At 45.1% G+C, this 17,596-nt stretch overlaps 1 protein-coding gene across 1 annotated transcript in view; it reads right to left on the reverse strand.

Annotated features, from left to right (window-relative positions):
- Positions 1-14,655: 14,655 nt before the first annotated feature.
- LOC118774434 (palmitoyltransferase ZDHHC15B-like) overlaps positions 14,656-17,596 on the reverse strand; it is a 30,948-nt gene continuing 28,007 nt past the window's right edge. Inside the window, exon 11 of the mRNA XM_036523781.1 lies at positions 14,656-14,708. Coding sequence (XP_036379674.1) covers positions 14,656-14,708 — 53 coding nt within the window. The remainder of the gene's footprint in view (positions 14,709-17,596) is intronic.

Raw genomic sequence — 17,596 nt, forward strand, 5'->3', positions numbered from 1 at the left:
GCGGCTTTGACATATTCCATGTGAAAGGTTTCATGTTTTGATACTGCTTCTGTTATAAACCGTATTTGAATGTATATTACATGTCATTTTGCAACGACAACGACATTGAAAGAACCCTAGCATCCTAATGTGGTTTTAAGACAGGACTGTGAATTTGTTTTTCACTCTATTTGAGGAGATAAAGCAGGAAGATAAGAGAGGTATAGGCTTTGTCACTTTGTTTTGTCGTTGTATCCACATAACATCCAAAATGGACCTCACACCACAGGACAAAACACATACAAGCCGAGTGACCCTTTGGTTCTCCCCAGCCATCAGTACTTCTGTGTATCTTTCCTCCAGCCAGCAGCCTGAGGGGGATTGCTACAAAGGCTTACAGATCTGGCCTTGGGCCACTCTTAAGACAACAATATAGTCAGAATATTCTCTGCATGCATCTCTTTCAGCTGTTCTGAGGAAGTAACACATTGTGCATTGGTATGAGTTATGATCTGTGTGACCTTTCCTGAAGTGGGGTTCTTTCCTCTCTGCCCTTTCATTCCTTCTCTGAATTGTATCGTAGTGTGTGTGTGTGTGTGTGTGAGAGAGAGAGAAAGGGTGCCTTGCTTATTAAACAAGGACATAAGGAGAATGGAGAGATTTATATATAAATGGTCTTCTTTAATATGGCACCCTTCGACATCATCACCTGTATTGCATCAAGATCTGTGTTGATCAGTAAATGCTATGTAACATATCTAACATATGGAACATTAAACATTTTTTGTCAAGAAATCATAGGCCATAGTCAATAGCTGAGCATTGGGTTGGCGGTGGGGAAAAGGAGTCTCCAGTGCAGTCATCTTTATGGTACAAGACATACTATCTCTACTCTGCCAGTTCCCCTAAGCACCCTGTGTTGCCATGGCAAGTCAAAGAGGAGGTTTGCACTGGGATGCCAGCCTAACAGTTTACCTTGAGTTCTGCCTGTTACCACCTGCTAGGAGGGATGATGGCAGTCTCCAGTGCATTTGCAAATTCCTCTAATCCAGGCAATATGGTATCCTAAGACTGTAATATGGTGTCAAGACAAAGTCAATCTAATTTAACAACTACACACAGTATGAAACTGCCCCCAACACCTGCCCATCACTGTGCAGCTAGAGTAGAGTGGGCAAAAACAGAAAATGTAATTTCCATGCTAGCACTATTGTAAACTTGGTTATTCAGACAGGCCACAGTGTCATGAATGCGAAAAAGACTATTTACAACTTACTTTGTCTAATTCACAAACAGGCCAAAATATTTACTATTACATTCTATTATATCAATATTATTTTGGTTCTCATTTTTAAGCTTTCGAATTCTATGAGTGTTTGTCTCAAAATGTTTCGAACCACAGAAATCCCATAAAGTCAAAGGTCAACGCATTGCAACAGTGTAGCAATTTCCAGTGAGACCTGCATCTTCAGCTCAGTTTTACATGGCTAATTCATTTTTTTTTTTTTTTGCTATGGGGCACCATATAATATTGCACAAAATTCAGATCAATAAGAATGAATAACATTAGATGAATAATATATAAAAATACAAAATGATGAAAAAATTCATTTTATTTGCAATCTGAGGTTTCTCTTCTGTACATTTAAAAGTATAGAGGAACACTAAATTTCAATGTTAACTTAAAAAAATCATGCAAACTCAATGCCTTGAATCAATAAAGTAAAGTTACTTAACATCAATCTTATTTTAAGTTTGAGTGACTTGATATTTTTCAATAACCCACACTTTCACAGTGAGTAACATTTACTTAACACAGAAGAGCATTTTCAACTAGTTCTAGCCAAGTTAGCAATACTCAGTATTTATTAGTTTCCAAAGCTTACATTATTATTATTATTACATTATTTGGGCAGAACCTTCGTGACTGTCACACAACACACCAACGCGACGCCAAACTTTACTGAAATGACACATCACGTTTTTTTTACATTGAAAGTATAGATTTGTTACAGACAAAAGCAGGCTACTATGATGCAAATGTGGTTTGTTTAATTGTGCAGTTATCATTTTATACAAAAAACATGGTTCAGCACTTGATAAATACGATTTTGCTTTATTAATCAGTTTTGCTGGTAAGAATTACCCACAAACATGGAAAAACCATAACATTTGAACTGTGCATGCATGCAATACATTTTTTTTTATTTAATACAGTTAATAGCCTACTTATATTTCTTAAATAAAAAAATAATCATAGTAATAAATGTCTGGCCCCTGATTTTATTCACAACCCTCAGCATGGCCCTCAGTAAGACTGAATCTGACACTCCTGCCCTAAACAGATTTCAGTTGCATGTTTCCTTGTCCATCACCATTCTGCTAAGATAGGAGCTGTCTGAAGGCTTAAGAGAGACACAGCCAGAGGTCCATTCTCCCTAACATAGCTATATTGACTCACCATGTAAACAGGAGGCTGTGAACTGATCCAATAACACCAATTTAACTGCTTTTAACACATAGCATAATGGATAAGAGCAACAATATATTATGGTTGTGAAGAAACTGTAACCACAAAGTTGTAACCACAAAGTTACATGTTCAGTTTCCATGTGGGGTATAGTGCCTCTATACCCTTGAGGTAGTTGCTAAAACGGTTGGGGTGAGTCATGGAGCTGTGCAATAAAATGATGGGAAAAACAGAAGGAAATATAAGAAAACTGGAAGATTTGTTTTGACAGATGCCAAGAGCACCTGGAAAATATCCTGCTGAAGAGACTAACTAAACCCATCTAAGGGTGGTACCCATCTAAGACTTCCCTGCTAAGCTGGCTACCAGAGCAACAAAGAATTCCACATTTTCATTAGGATGAAAACATGAATTCAGTTCCCAGAAAACAAAAAGTTTCAGTGGACAGGCCAAAAACAAGTTCAACTCACCACTCATGACTCTGCAAAAACTCTTTTATTTCACCCTCTACACCTGTACTCTTCAACTGTACTTCACACTTCTTCATGGCTAGGTAGGTTTACACAGGGCTGAAATAAGGGCATTGTCTTAACTGAGCTTGACTAGGTTTGCTGGAAGATTTTATCTGGCCTCAGTCAGTCCAAGAATGTAGCTAACAAGAGGGAACATATTGCTCGTCCACCACCACGCCCCCATATGTGTGGTATTTTTGTTTAATCACACCTATTAATCAATTAAGGTATTTGTAACATTCATTTAAGAGCTTCCATAAATACTCATTCTGATGCACAGACAGGAAAAAGTAATCAAGTGACCACACTCTGCAGTTTTCACTCCATCTGCCAGTAAATCATTAAATTACAACACCTGTTGTCTGAATCCAAAAATAGAAAAAACAGTTTTCTTGTTTTCTATTTGCAATTATGGAAAGAAGAACAATAACCATATCCATCTTGTGTTGGACATTCCAGACTACAGTGAGGTTATTGAGAATAATGACTTTATTTATTTTTTATTATTTCAAAGCCTTTGATACATTAAAACTTGTTTTTTATTCTGAACTATCATAGCATTTGGATTTGTTGGAAAAACAAAATTAATGTATTGTATGACAATATGTTATGACAATATGACCAGTTCTCTTTTAATTCTGGTATTTTATTTTAGGGTTTACATATTAAGGACTAATGAAGACCTAACTAATTGTTAAATAACACCACATTAATACATGGTTACTAAGCGCTTATTAGAGATTGGTTCAGGTTACACCTAATTCATGTATTATTACCTATATATTACATCTACATTTATTCATTTGGCAGACACATTTATCCAAAGCAACTTACAAATGAGGCCATGGGTGCCTACGGCTGTACGCACTGTGCGTACCATGAGATTTCTGATTTCTGAGCACTCCATGAGAGAGAGAGAGAGAGAGAGAGAGAGATGTGTATGTGTATATTTGTCATGTCAATAAAGCTCTTTGGAAATGAAATTTGAAATTGAAAATTGAGAGAGAGGTGTGTCAGAGACATTACAAAGGAGGAGACAGACCACTCGTTGAAATATGAATGGCATTGGTCATAATGTGGCGGTTGCATTAAGGGAAGTCCCACTTTTACACCAAACGGCCAATCGCTTTGTTGGTAAAGGCATAACCCAGAAAAAGGCAGGCCTATCACATTCTTAAGGCGAAAAATGAATGCCCACAGCCCACTCTACTGTCACAATTATAGCTACATAGCACACAAACGGGGCAAATCTACACGATGAGTAATATTAGGTACCAAGCTAACATCCTATATAATGTCTCTGATGGAGATTGGCGCATTATTGCGCCAGCTTTTCCGCCAAATATTACATTTAAAAGACGATACAATTGTGTCTGACAGAATTAAATTATAGACCATTTTTGGATTGTATGATCGTAATAGCGTGAACATTTATTAACATTTGGAATTTATTGTGCTTTATTCAATTTCTAACAAAGTAGAAATTAGCTTGCTAACTAGGTGTATCAATTAGCTAGCTAACTTCGTAATAGCGTGAACATTTATTAACATTTGGAATTTATTGTGCTTTATTCAATTTCTAATGAAGTAGAAATTAGCTTGCTAACTAGGTGTATCAATTAGCTAACTAACTTGCAGCTAAAGTTAGCTTGCAGCACACTGAAAAAGTAGCTATAAAACAAACAACAAACTGTGATGCACCGACTTTATTAAGTACCGAGCATAAGGAAAAGGCTTAACATAAGATAACGACCATATTCCTTGGAGTTCGGTTTTGATTTTTTGGTATGTGAAACTGTTTATGACAAGAGATGTGTGAGAGAAATGTGGTTGTCTTTGATCAATGTTTAGGTACATTAAGCCACGCTAAGCTTGTTTCTTATAATGGCAGAAAAGCCTTAATGTTCCTTATTGCAACAGTAGGCCTACACATTGCTGATCATACACATTGCAGATCACCACCCCAGTGTAGGCTTTAGCTCAAGTGATGTCATAAGAGGTTAAACATTGTCAGGAACGGGGATCGGGACACAAGCGCGGACCACCGGGTAAACGAAACCAAGCGTTTAATGACAATCGTTAGGCAGTTCGTAGTACAGGGGCAGGCAGGGTTCAAAAACACGGGAAGGCAGTCCGGGGGCAGATCCAGGATCGGGAGTCGGTGTAGGCAGAGTCGGTAACCAGGAGGGCAGAACAGGCAGACGGGACCAAAACGGCAGGCGAAGGACGAAGTCGAAAAAACAGGCAGGATTCCAAAACAGCGATCAGGCTACTAGAGTTACTAGAGCGGGAACGAGACAGGACAAACTCACTGCAACGAACTAGCAACGAGACAGAGACACGTAGGGAAGATATAGGGCTGAGGTAACGAGGAGATGGGAGGCAGGTGAGCAGGCAGGCAGGTGCAGGCAATAAGGGAATCAGGTGGGCGGGGACCCGGCGGGGAGCCGGGCAGGGCAGGAACACAAGGAAAACAAAAGCACAAGGACAGGGAAAACAAAAACACTGCGGCTTAAGGGGGCGGAGCCCTGACAGTACCCCCCCCCTACGGACGCCACCGGGCGTCACAGCGGGTTCGCCAGGGTGTCGGCGGTGGAAGTCCCGGATCAGGGACGGGTCCAGGATGTCCCTAGCAGGAACCCAGCTCCGCTCCTCGGGACCGTAACCCTCCCAGTCCACCAGATACTGCCGACCGCGCCCCCGACGCCGAACCTTAAGCTGGCGGCGCACGGTGTGAGCCACCGCTCCGTCGATCAGGCGGGGCGGCGGAGGAGCCCGGGGAACAGGGCAGAGAGGACTGCGGGCGACGGGCTTAACCTTGGAGACGTGGAAGGTGGGGTGGACACGGCGAAGAGAGAGCGGGAGCTTAAGCCGGACCGCCGTGGGGCTGATCACCTTGACGATGGGAAAAGGACCGATGAAGCGGGGAGCCAGCTTGCGGGAGTCTACCTTGAGGGGGAGGTCCCGAGTGGAGAGCCACACCCGCTGACCCTGGCGATAGCGGGGTGCCTGGGAGCGGTGGCGGTCAGCAAACCGCTTAGCCCGAGCCGAGGAGCGGAGCAGAGTGGTGCGCGCGCGTCTCCAGGTGCGACGGCAGCGCTGCACAAACGCCGTTGCTGAGGGGACCCCCACCTCCTCCTCCTGGGCCGGGAATAGGGGAGGTTGATAGCCCACACAGCACTGGAAGGGCGACAGCCCCGTGGAAGCAGAGGGGAGGGAGTTGACGGCGTATTCGACCCAGGGAAGGTGCTGGCTCCACGCCGACGGCTCCCGAGACGTCAAACACCGTAGTACCGTCTCCAGCTGCTGGTTGGCCCGTTCGGTCTGGCCGTTGGACTGGGGGTGAAAACCAGAAGACAGACTGACGGTGGCCCCCAGTAACCTGCAAAATGCCTTCCAAAAGTTGGACGTAAATTGGGGTCCTCGGTCGGACACCACGTCAGAGGGTAGACCGTGCAGCCGGAATACCTGGCTGATGAGTAGCTGAGCGGTCTCCCTGGCGGAGGGCAGTTTGGATAAGGGGACGAAGTGCACAGCTTTAGAAAACCGGTCCACGACGGTGAGGATAGCGGTGTTACCGTCAGATGGTGGCAGACCGGTGACGAAGTCCAGGGCGATGTGGGACCAGGGCCGTCTGGGAACAGGCAAGGGTTGCAGCAGACCGGCGGGGGGTCGGGTGGAGGTCTTGCTCTGGGCGCAGACCGAGCAGGCGGCGGTGAACTTCCGGATGTCCTCCGTCATTGTGGGCCACCAAAACCGCTGGCCGATGAACGCCGCTGTGCGCCGGGCTCCGGGGTGGCCCGCGAGCCTCGATGAATGCCCCCACTGCAGAACCTGCGAACGGACAGACTGGGGAACAAACAGGCGGTTAGGGGGACAGGAGCTGGGGCCCGGTTCGTTCTGGAGGGCGGTGCGGACGGCGGTCTCGACGTCCCACAGCGCCGCTGCGACAACGCATCGGGCAGGCAGGACTGTGCTGGGTTCCTGGGAGTCCTCGGCAGGGGCGTGCTGGCGCGAGAGGGCGTCAGGTTTACCGTTCTTAGAGCCTGGTCAATATGACAGTGTGAAATTAAAACGGGAGAAGAAGAGAGACCAGCGGGCTTGTCGGGGATTGAGGCGTTTGGCTGATCGGACGTACTCGAGGTTCTTGTGATCAGTCCACACCAAGAATGGAACACTCGCCCCCTCCAGCCAGTGCCTCCACTCCTCGAGCGCCAGCTTGATGGCTAGCAGCTCCCGGTCGCCGATGTCGTAGTTACGCTCGGTGGGCGTAAGGCGGTGAGAAAAGTAGGCGCAGGGGTGGAGCTTGTTGTCGGCGGCCGATCGCTGAGACAGGATCGCCCCCACTCCCACGTCCGAAGCATCCACCTCCACCACGTACTGACGAGCGGGATCGGGCTGGGTGAGGACAGGCGCCGAGGTAAAACGAGCCTTCAAGTTGCGGAATGCCTCCTCGGCAGCCGGAGCCCAGGTGAACGCTCTGCTGACAGATGTCAGGGCGGTGAGGGGAGCCGCTACCGTGCCGTAGTTGCGAATGAAGCGACGGTAGAAGTTCGCGAAACCCAGGAATCGCTGCAGCTCCCTGCGGGAGGTGGGGCGAGGCCACTCCTCGACAGCGCGGACCTTCTGCCGGTCCATGCGGATACTTCCAGCCGTGATCACGAAACCCAGGAAGGAAGTGGTGTGCTGATGGAAGGCGCACTTCTCCGCTTTCACGTACAGGTGATTTTCGAGCAGGCGCTGCAGAACGCGGCGGACGTGCTGTACATGCTCAGGCAGGGAGCGAGAGAAGATCAGGATATCGTCGAGGTACACGAACACAAACTGGTTGAGCATATCTCGGAGGACGTCGTTCACCAAGGACTGGAACACGGCTGGGGAATTCGTCAGACCGAACGGCATGACCAGATATTCATAGTGCCCCGAGGGGGTGTTGAACGCCGTCTTCCACTCGTCCCCCTCGCGGATCCTGACCAGGTGGTAGGCATTACGGAGGTCGAGTCTCGTGAAGACGGTAGCGCCCTGTAGCGACTCGAAGGCGGACGACAGAAGAGGCAGGGGGTAGCGGTTCTTGATGGTGATGGCGTTGAGGCCCCGGTAATCGATGCAGGGACGGAGGGAGCCGTCCTTCTTCCCTACGAAGAAGAATCCGGCCCCCGCAGGAGAGGAGGAGGGGCGAATGAGACCGGCCGCGAGAGACTCCCGGATGTATTTATTCATGGCCTCGGTCTCTGGTGGCGATAAAGAAAACAGTCGCCCCCGAGGGGGGGACGAGCCGGGCAGCAGGTCGATGGCGCAATCATACGGGCGATGAGGAGGCAACGAGGTGGCGCGGGACTTGCTGAAGACAAGTTTCAGGTCCGTGTATTCGGGCGGCAGCGCCGACAGGTCCGGGAAGTCCTCGGGAGCGGAAGCGATCGACGACACCGGGGTAACGGCATCCCGAAGGCAGTGGGAGTGGCAAAAGGGGCTCCAGCCCAGGATTCGGTTGCCCTCCCAGTCGATGTGGGGGTTGTGTCGCGCCAACCAGGGGCGACCCAGGACCACGGCGGCTTGCGGGGAGCGGATGACGTTGAGAACAATCTCCTCGCGGTGGTTGCCCGAGACGAGGAAGTCGACCGGGGGAGTGGCGTGGGTCACGCGAACCAGGGGAGCCCCGGTGATCGCGTGGGCTTCCAACGGCGAGTGCAGGGGAACGCGGGGCAGGCGCAGCTGGGTTGCCAGGTTGGCGTCGATAAAACTGCCATCCGCCCCGGAGTCAATCAGGACGGAGACAGCGTGGCTCTGACCTCCGACGAGCAGGGTGGCTGAAAATAGAGGAAGGGTCTGGGGGGAGTGACGCAGGGGGGTTACACTCACCTGCAATCCCCCCGCTGCGGGTGACCGCTGGCCCTTGGCCGGGCAGTTCGCCACAAAGTGGCCGGGCTGCCCGCAGTATAGGCAGGACTGGGTGCTGATTCGCCGTTGTCGCTCCGCGGGAGACAGGCGGGTGCGGTCGACCTGCATCGGTTCGGAGGTTCCCGGGGATGGTGGTGCAGGGCTTCTGGCCGGCATCGGGAGGGGTTGTTCACGGACGGAACCGGGCAGGCTGCTGGACGCTCTCTCCCTGCGTCTCTGCGAAAGGCGCTGGTCTACGCGGATGGCCAGGTCCACCAAGGCCTCGAAGCTGGCCGGCAGCTCCCGAGTAGCCAGCTCGTCCTTGATGGACTCCGCGAGACCGTGAAGGAAGGCGTCCAACTGGGCCTCCGCGTTCCACCCGCTGGTGGCAGCCAGGGTGCGGAAGTCAATCGCGTAGTCCGACACCGAGCGACGTCCCTGGCGAATCTGCAGCATTTCTCTAGCTGCCTCGCGGCCCTGCCTGGAACGGTCAAACACCCTTCTCATCTCATCGGCGAATCCGGCATATGAGTTGCAGAAGGGAGCGCCGGCGTCCCAGACAGCAGTACCCCACTCCCTCGCTCGTCCGGTCAGCAAGGTAATGACGTAGGCGATCCTCGCCCGGTCTGTGGGGAAGGTGGAGGGTTGCAGCTCGAATATCAGGGAACACTGCGAGAGAAACGAGCGGCAGGTTCCCGGGTCCCCCGCATACGACTCGGGGGGTGGCAGCCGAGGCTCCCGGCCGGGAGGCGCTGGCGGAGCCGGTGGGTAGACAGCCGCTGGCGGAAAAGGTCGGCTCTCTTGGCCGAGCTGCAATTGGTGCAGCCGCGCAGAGACCTCAGCGAGGCTGGTGGCGAAACCCTCCAGGGACCGGCCGATGGAATCCAGCTGGTTCTGGTGTCCGCCCAATAGAGCACCCTGGAGCTCTAGGGCCGTCCTCAGCTGAGGTAGGTCCGCTGGGTCCATTTGGCTAGTTCGTTCTGTCAGGAACAGGGATCGGGACACAAGCGCGGACCACCGGGTAAACAAAACCAAGCGTTTAATGACAATCGTTAGGCAGTTCGTAGTACAGGGGCAGGCAGGGTTCAAAAACACGGGAAGGCAGTCCGGGGGCAGATCCAGGATCGGGAGTCGGTGTAGGCAGAGTCGGTAACCAGGAGGGCAGAACAGGCAGACGGGACCAAAACGGCAGGCGAAGGACGAAGTCGAAAAAACAGGCAGGATTCCAAAACAGTGATCAGGCTTCAGGTTACTAGAGCGGGAACGAGACAGGACAAACTCACTGCAACGAACTAGCAACGAGACAGAGACACGTAGGGAAGATATAGGGCTGAGGTAACGAGGAGATGGGAGGCAGGTGAGCAGGCAGGCAGGTGCAGGCAATAAGGGAATCAGGTGGGCGGGGACCCGGCGGGGAGCCGGGCGGGGCAGGAACACAAGGAAAACAAAAGCACAAGGACAGGGAAAACAAAAACACTGCGGCTTAAGGGGGCGGAGCCCTGACAAAACATGAATATTTGGGTTAAGCTATTCTCAATAGGTCAACTGTAGGCCAGCCGCAAGCAGTGTCTTTATGATGGGTTCCTATGGGGAAAACTTCAATGAAAATGTTAGTGTGTATATTAAACCCATAGTGTCGTCGTATTGGTTCTTGAACGTGGTCATGATCAGAAACGTGTTAGAGAAGTGTAGTCCTGATACATCGCTGTTTTGGTCCATAACGCTATGTTAAGCTTTTTCCTTATAATGAGGGTCAATGGAGAAGAAACGGCTTAACGCAAGATAGTTACCCCTTTCATTGGATTTCAGTTTTGCTTTTTTGATAGAAGATAGTGTTTATGACATGTAATATGTCAGACAAATTTGGTGATCACTGATTGCTGTTTTGGGACATTAAGCCACGTTAAGCTTTTTCCTTATAATGGACGTCAATGGAGAGGAAAATGCTTAACGTGAGATAACGACCATACTCCTAGGATTTCAGCTTTGATTTTTTGACCGGAGGAGGTGTTTCTGACAAGAAAATGTCAGAGAGAAATTTGGTGATCTTTGATCGCAGTTTTGTAACATTAAGCCACATTAAGCATTTTAGAATGTCCCGAAATATTAGTTTGTGTATAAATACCCCTCTATTTTCTTTGTTCTCTGATAGTTTGTCTCAGTGTGTTAGCCTGTTTTGTTCCTGCTTGTTGTAAGCCGCTATCTGTTCACTTGTGTGTTTGACTTCTGCTTTGCCCCTTGGATTACTCTTCCTGCCTGTTGAATTGAAACAACTTTGCCTGGTTAGTTTGACTGCTCTGCCTGTTTGGACTCTGATTTCTGCCTGTGCCCCTCTGTTTTGATCTCCTGTGAATGACCTCCACCTGTTTTTCGGATTTGTCTTTGCCTCGTGTTTTTGGATATTCTGCCTGTTTTTGTGGATCTTTTGGGTTTGACTCAAACTGTTTTTGATTGTTTTGCAGCTTCTGGTCTGCATCTAGGTTCTTCCACCTGAAAGCCTGACATTTTATCTGATTGACTTAGATTGCAACTCCCACCTTTTCTATGTGAAACCCAAGTATATTTCCAGTCAGTAAATCTTTAACAAAATGTAGGCAGTTTGAGTTTTGGCTGTTAAAATTGTTATTGTGAAGAATACTCATCTAACTTGTGTGATAAGGCTCCATCTGGATCTAAAGACTTCATCATCACTTTAGTTAGTTTATTGGCTGAGTTTAACAACACTGAATTTCTCTTATTAGTAGATTTGAACTGGGATTGGCTAACCCCAGTCTCTAATCCTTTCAAAACTGTTAATAACACCCTCAACTGCTCTTAATTTGATTTCCCCCACTCAACTCAATCCTAAATCCCCTGACAAATCTACTTTGATCGTATTATCAATACACTTATTGTGCAGCTAGTGTTTCCTAAATAATGTAAGTGATCATTGTGCCATAGAAATAGAGAAAATACCCAAAGCGCACATGCATTCTTCATTTAAAAAAAAAGTACACTGAACAGAAGCATTTTTACATGATTTATTTTTATGAGACCTACATCAAATTGGCTTTATGTGAATACTGCCTGAAGTTTCCAATCTCTTCTAGTTACTAATAAGCATGCTCCAGTAAAAATATAGAGTAAAATAAATAGATAAGGCCTGGTTTTCCTCAGAAGATCTGGATTTTAATCATCAGAGAAATGCCAAAGTTAGACAATCACATTCTCCTTCTGACTGGACCCATTTTAAATACTTGTGCAATAAATGCACAACCTTAGGAAGGTTAGGAAGTCAAAATCAGTTTTAAGTCTCTCACTAATATACTGAATAGTTATGTTAATTTCTGGAAAACTTTTAAATCTTCATCTTCTACCAATTCATCCTTCCTTTTCCTTCAAAAATTGTTATTGAGTGCCAGCCAATGGCAGAAAGTTAATATGGTAAATCTTTTTATCTGTTGGTTATCTTTTTAATGGTCAGGTCAAGTAATGTCAGATACTTGTAATACACATCTGACTGCTTTTTACCCACTGTTATTAACAGGTCCTTTAATTTTCACTTGATCTCTATTGCTGATGTTTTAAGGGCATTGAAAGGTTTTCATCCTGAAAAATCTGCTGGTCCTTGTCTTTTACACCTATTTTCTTACACCTTTCTGCAGATCTGATGGCCAAACCCCTTACTCATACTGAACTTGTCAAAAACTGCAGTCTCATTGGTATTTAACAACATAGTACAAGTTTTTATTTACCTCTCAAAAGCTTTTGATACAGTTGGCCATATTTTTAATTAAGAGGTTAAAGGGACATTGGTCTCAGTTCTGCAACAACAGGCTAGTTTTATCTTGCAAACAGATTGCAAAATGAAAACGTCAATGGTCACAAGTCTTTGCTTATGGAGGTCATCAAAGTTGTCCCACAGGGATCTACACTGTATGGCCAAAAGTATGTGGACACCCCTCCTAATTATTGAGTTCAGGTGTTTCAACCACACTGATTGTTAACAGGTGCATAAAATCAAGCACATAGCCATGCAATCTCCATAGGCAAACCTTGGATGTAGAATGGGTTGTACTGGAGAGCTCAGTGACTTTAAATGTAGCACTGTCATAGGATGAATCTTTGCCACAAGTCAGTTTTGCAAAAAATTCTGCCCTGATAGATCCGCCCCGGTCAACTGTAAGTGCTATTATTGTCAAGTGGAAGCATCTAGGAGCAACAACAACTCAGCCATGAAGCGGTAGACCACGAGTGGGGCCACCGAGTGCTGAAGTGCGTAGCACGTAAAAACCGCCTATCCTCTGTTGAATCACTCACTACAGAGGTCCAAACTGTCTCTGGCTGCAACATCAGCACAAGAACTGTGTGTTGGGAGCTTCATGAAATGGGTTTCCATGGTGGAGCAGTTGCACGCAAGCCCAACATCACTATGCGCAATGCCAAGCGATGGCTGGAGTGGTGCAAAGCACGCCACCACTGGAAATGCATTCTCTGGAGTGACCTAACCGGAATGCACAGTGCCTACTGTAAAGTTTGGTGGAGGAAGGACAATGGTCTGGGGATGTTTTTCAGGGATTGGGCTAGGCCCCTTAGTTCCAGTGAAGGGTAGCATTAATGCTACAGCATACAAAGACATTTAAGACAATTGTATGCTTCCAACTTTGTGGCAACATTTTGGGGAAAACCCTTTCCTGTTCCAGCATGACTGTGCCCCTGTGCACAAAGCAACGTCCACAAAGACATGGTTTGATGCACAGAGCCCTGACCTCAACCCCATTGAACACCTTTGGGATGAATTAGAACGTCGACTGCGAGCCAGGCCTTCTCGTCCAACATCAGTGCCTGACCTCACAAATGCTCTTTTGGCTGAATGGGCACAAATTCCCACAAACACACTCCAAAATCTTGTGGAAAGCCTTCCCAGAAGAGTGGAGGCTGTTATAGCTGCAAAGGGGGGGGGGGGGGGGGGGGAGCAACTCCATATTAATGTCTATGGTTTTGGAATGGGATGTCCAATAAGCTCAGATAGGTGTGATGTTCAGGTATCCACATACTTTTGGCCATATAGTGTATCTTAAATAGCACTATTCCCCATTTGTAGTAATAATACAGATCAAGCTGTGCTAAATTTGCCGGTAAAATTCATTCATGCTTTGATGATACAAGTCTTTGTTGTTGTCCTCCTTCCTTAACCCAGGCCTTCCAAGGTCTGCAAAATGCTTTTAATTCAATACAGGCAGCTGTTTATGAGCTCAACCTTGTCCTCAGTGCAGAGAAAACTAAATGTTTTGTATTTACTAGATCTTGTACACAGATCCCTGAGGGCTTGAATACTGTAACCTTGGATGATAAATGTTTTGAACGAGTGTCTGCATACAAACCTTTGTTTTTGTCTAGATGAAAAACCTGGTTGAATGAGTTTTAAAACCCACACTGATAAACTGGTAAAGCAATTGAATGTAAGGTCCGAGCATCTTTCCTTACATGTTATTGATTACGGAGACATGTTGTACATGCATGCTTCTTCTATGACCCTACAGGCTTTAGATACTGTGTACCATAGTGTACTTTGGTTCATTACTAATTCTATATCTCTAACTCACAACAGCTAAGTCCCCACAGGTCCATTCATAGACACCTCTTCTACTTATATTGGTAGTCTGCCTTTGGATTTTGCAAGGTGTGTTCTTACTTACATTACTTACAGTTCTTATAACTGTTAATTTTTAAAACATTTGTTGACAATATTTCTATTTTATCTGTAGCCTTCCCTGCTTGGCCATCCAAGGAAGGACTCAAAGAACCTGTTCTGTGTTCTGCACGGAATGATGGCCCTCATACTCCCAACAGCAGAATGTAGTAAAGGCGTACAAACACATTCTCTGACCCTGTGGAGCAACAAGAGGAGAAAGTGAGAGGTGCACACAACCAAAGACAGAGTAATCTGAGTAGGCTGCTAGTATTATGTGATCAGTTATCTCTTTGGACTATTATGTGATTTTTCCCCCCACTTAATTCATTACAGGGTCTTTACCTGAGCAGAATCTGATTTTGATTGGGGCAGTCATGCAAATGGTAATTGTGTAAATGGAAATGGAGTTCCCATGGATGTTTCATGGTTTAAAAATGGTTTGTTCAAGTTACTATATCTTGTGACCATATTTCTGAATGCATTATCTGTCAGGTCAGTTAGACATTGTCAAAAGTACTGCAGTTGTTTAAATAGTATCCTATCATCTCCTTACTCACTCCATCAGGAAGACCAAAGTATCACTGTCAAAGAATATCTTTGTCCCTGAGTTGAATCACAGTCTTTCTTCCATGAACAAAGCATAGTAATCACTGCACTAGCATCAGATCTGAAGATCTACATGTACATTTATTCATTTAGCAGACGGTTTTATCCAAAGCGACATCCAAAAGTGCATATAGTAGGCAAACAGGCACAAGGGCAGGATGTGTACAGGTCATACAATGATCTCTGTGTTACACTACATTCATGTTGCTAGCCAATGCTTCTATCCAGAAAATCTTGCATATCTTACAATTTTACTCATCATACATTGCATTTGAATATTTACTGAGGCATTTCAGCGTAGGTACCCTGCTCACCACAGCACCAGGTAATTGAATTGGCAAAGTTTTGGTTACATGCCCTGCCCCTTACCTCAATAACAGATTCCTGTTGACTGCTGTATGTGGTAATAACTGGCTCATACATGGATTGTTATTTTATGCAGTGCAAAACATGTTGTTTGGTACAACACCATATTATGGCATATTTGACCAATTATGCACATGTGTCAAAGTTATTGGCTTCATTATTAGCTGGTCTTGATCAATAGTAGCTTTTTTTTTCCAATATTCAGTTGATTCTGAGTATTATTTATTATTCTCATAATTAAAAACGGTGATGTTCTGTCAATCTATGCTTTCTGTTGTCCTTTTATAAATGGTTGTAGTTGATTGTATTGAATGGTTGATTGTAGTTATAACATTACAATAATAATACACTGATCTGTGTATTAAAAATGAACTTAGTTTAGTTTCAATTATTGCTCTCCACGAATGACCTGAAATGAAAATAAATTCCAAAGAAGATCCCACACAACATCTCAAAGGTGACAGGAAAGGAGGAACTCTTCAGCAGCAGAAGGGCACTTCAACAGCACGCTACTATGACATAACTCACTTATTCTACATGCACAGTATTGGACAACATTCAGTAGATTGTATTTATTATGTTTAAAGGAAAACTATGAGAATGTGAGCTGGGATTAGGTATGAAATAAATAAATAAGTATTAATACAGAAATGTATTTATTTCAACACTTTACAACACAGTTCTCATAAAACAACAGTATTTGGGCATATTTTGTAGACATTGACAGCATCATCATCTCATAAACCTGAGCCAAAGCCCTGAAGATCAACATTTTTAACATTTGTTGATGTCAGATAGGGTCAAGGTGAAACTGTTAATAAAACTCATGTTTTAAATTCATGTTTGATTTCACACTCATTTGTCATTTTATTGAACCAAAACTGTTGCTTAACGAGGCTGTGACTTTCAAGAAAAGGATACCCCTGAAATTTATTACTTTAAGACAATGTACTTTGACCTTGAGCTGTATATATTTTTGTCCAGAGTGAGTACCATTTGAAATTTGGCACATTGACTCTGTGAGTCTAACTGACCATGCTTGTGAATTGTCAAACCCAAACTCCATAAAGGAACTCTGTGACACCCCCAAGAAACAGAAATTTCTCAAATATCTCAACTGTTTTTGTGCTCCAAAAGACAAAAAGGATGGCAGTATTAGGATGATTGATCCTTCAGAAATGTATGATGGACTTTTAATGAAGGACAACACTAATGATATGGAATTCATGCATTCCTTTTCGGTATGTTATGGCACATGGTCTGTGGAAACTACATTCCAAATATTAAGTTGATATGTATTTTCATCTGGGAAATTTAAGAGTAGAAAAAGTACTACAATTATAAAAAGTGGAGAACTACAATTCCAAGTCAAATTAATCATAGTCCAGCAGTCAAGATAGCACAAAAATGATGTTCAATGCCATAGATTAAACAACCCTAAAATATATTATTTTCTATTTAATTAGCATTGATTGTGTCAGAGGATATTGAACTAAGGAAACAAGAGTGAGGGGTGCATTTACATAAATGATTGTTTGTGTCTAAATGTAAAGGACAACATATGAATATAATGTGATAACATTTGCCTAAATAAACTGAGATCTCATTGTACTTATGTCACCAAGAAATGATGATCACTCAGAATGGTTAAATTCACGTTTATTGGTTTATCTAATGCTATTTATAATTTTATTGTCTCAATGCAATTCACACAGAAAGACAAAAAGAAAAATGACAGTATAGCAACAAAAAACTGAAATTGCAGCAGGTTATGATGATAAAACCAGGCAGCATCATATAGCGAGGATTTTTCAAAACATTAACCTGTTCTATGTCATAACACCAGTTTCAACTTGCAATAATGTTCTTACCTTTCCATGCTGCTTCGGTAACATTGTGTCTATAAAAGTAGGTGCTAATAACAAAAATTGGGATGCTATTTTCAGTATAGCTGGTGAAATCACCATGAAATCTACATTTAACTGCACTGTGAATGCTAAAATAAGACATAGGCAAAGCACAGAATTGTGGGAAATACAGAGGAGACTGATGAGGTGCAGCTTAGCACAACAATCAAGGACTGTCTTCAGCCTATTGGAAAACTAAATCTTT

The sequence above is a fragment of the Megalops cyprinoides genome, chromosome 3, assembly GCF_013368585.1.
Source record: "Megalops cyprinoides isolate fMegCyp1 chromosome 3, fMegCyp1.pri, whole genome shotgun sequence".
NCBI classification, from domain to species: Eukaryota; Metazoa; Chordata; class Actinopteri; order Elopiformes; family Megalopidae; genus Megalops; species Megalops cyprinoides.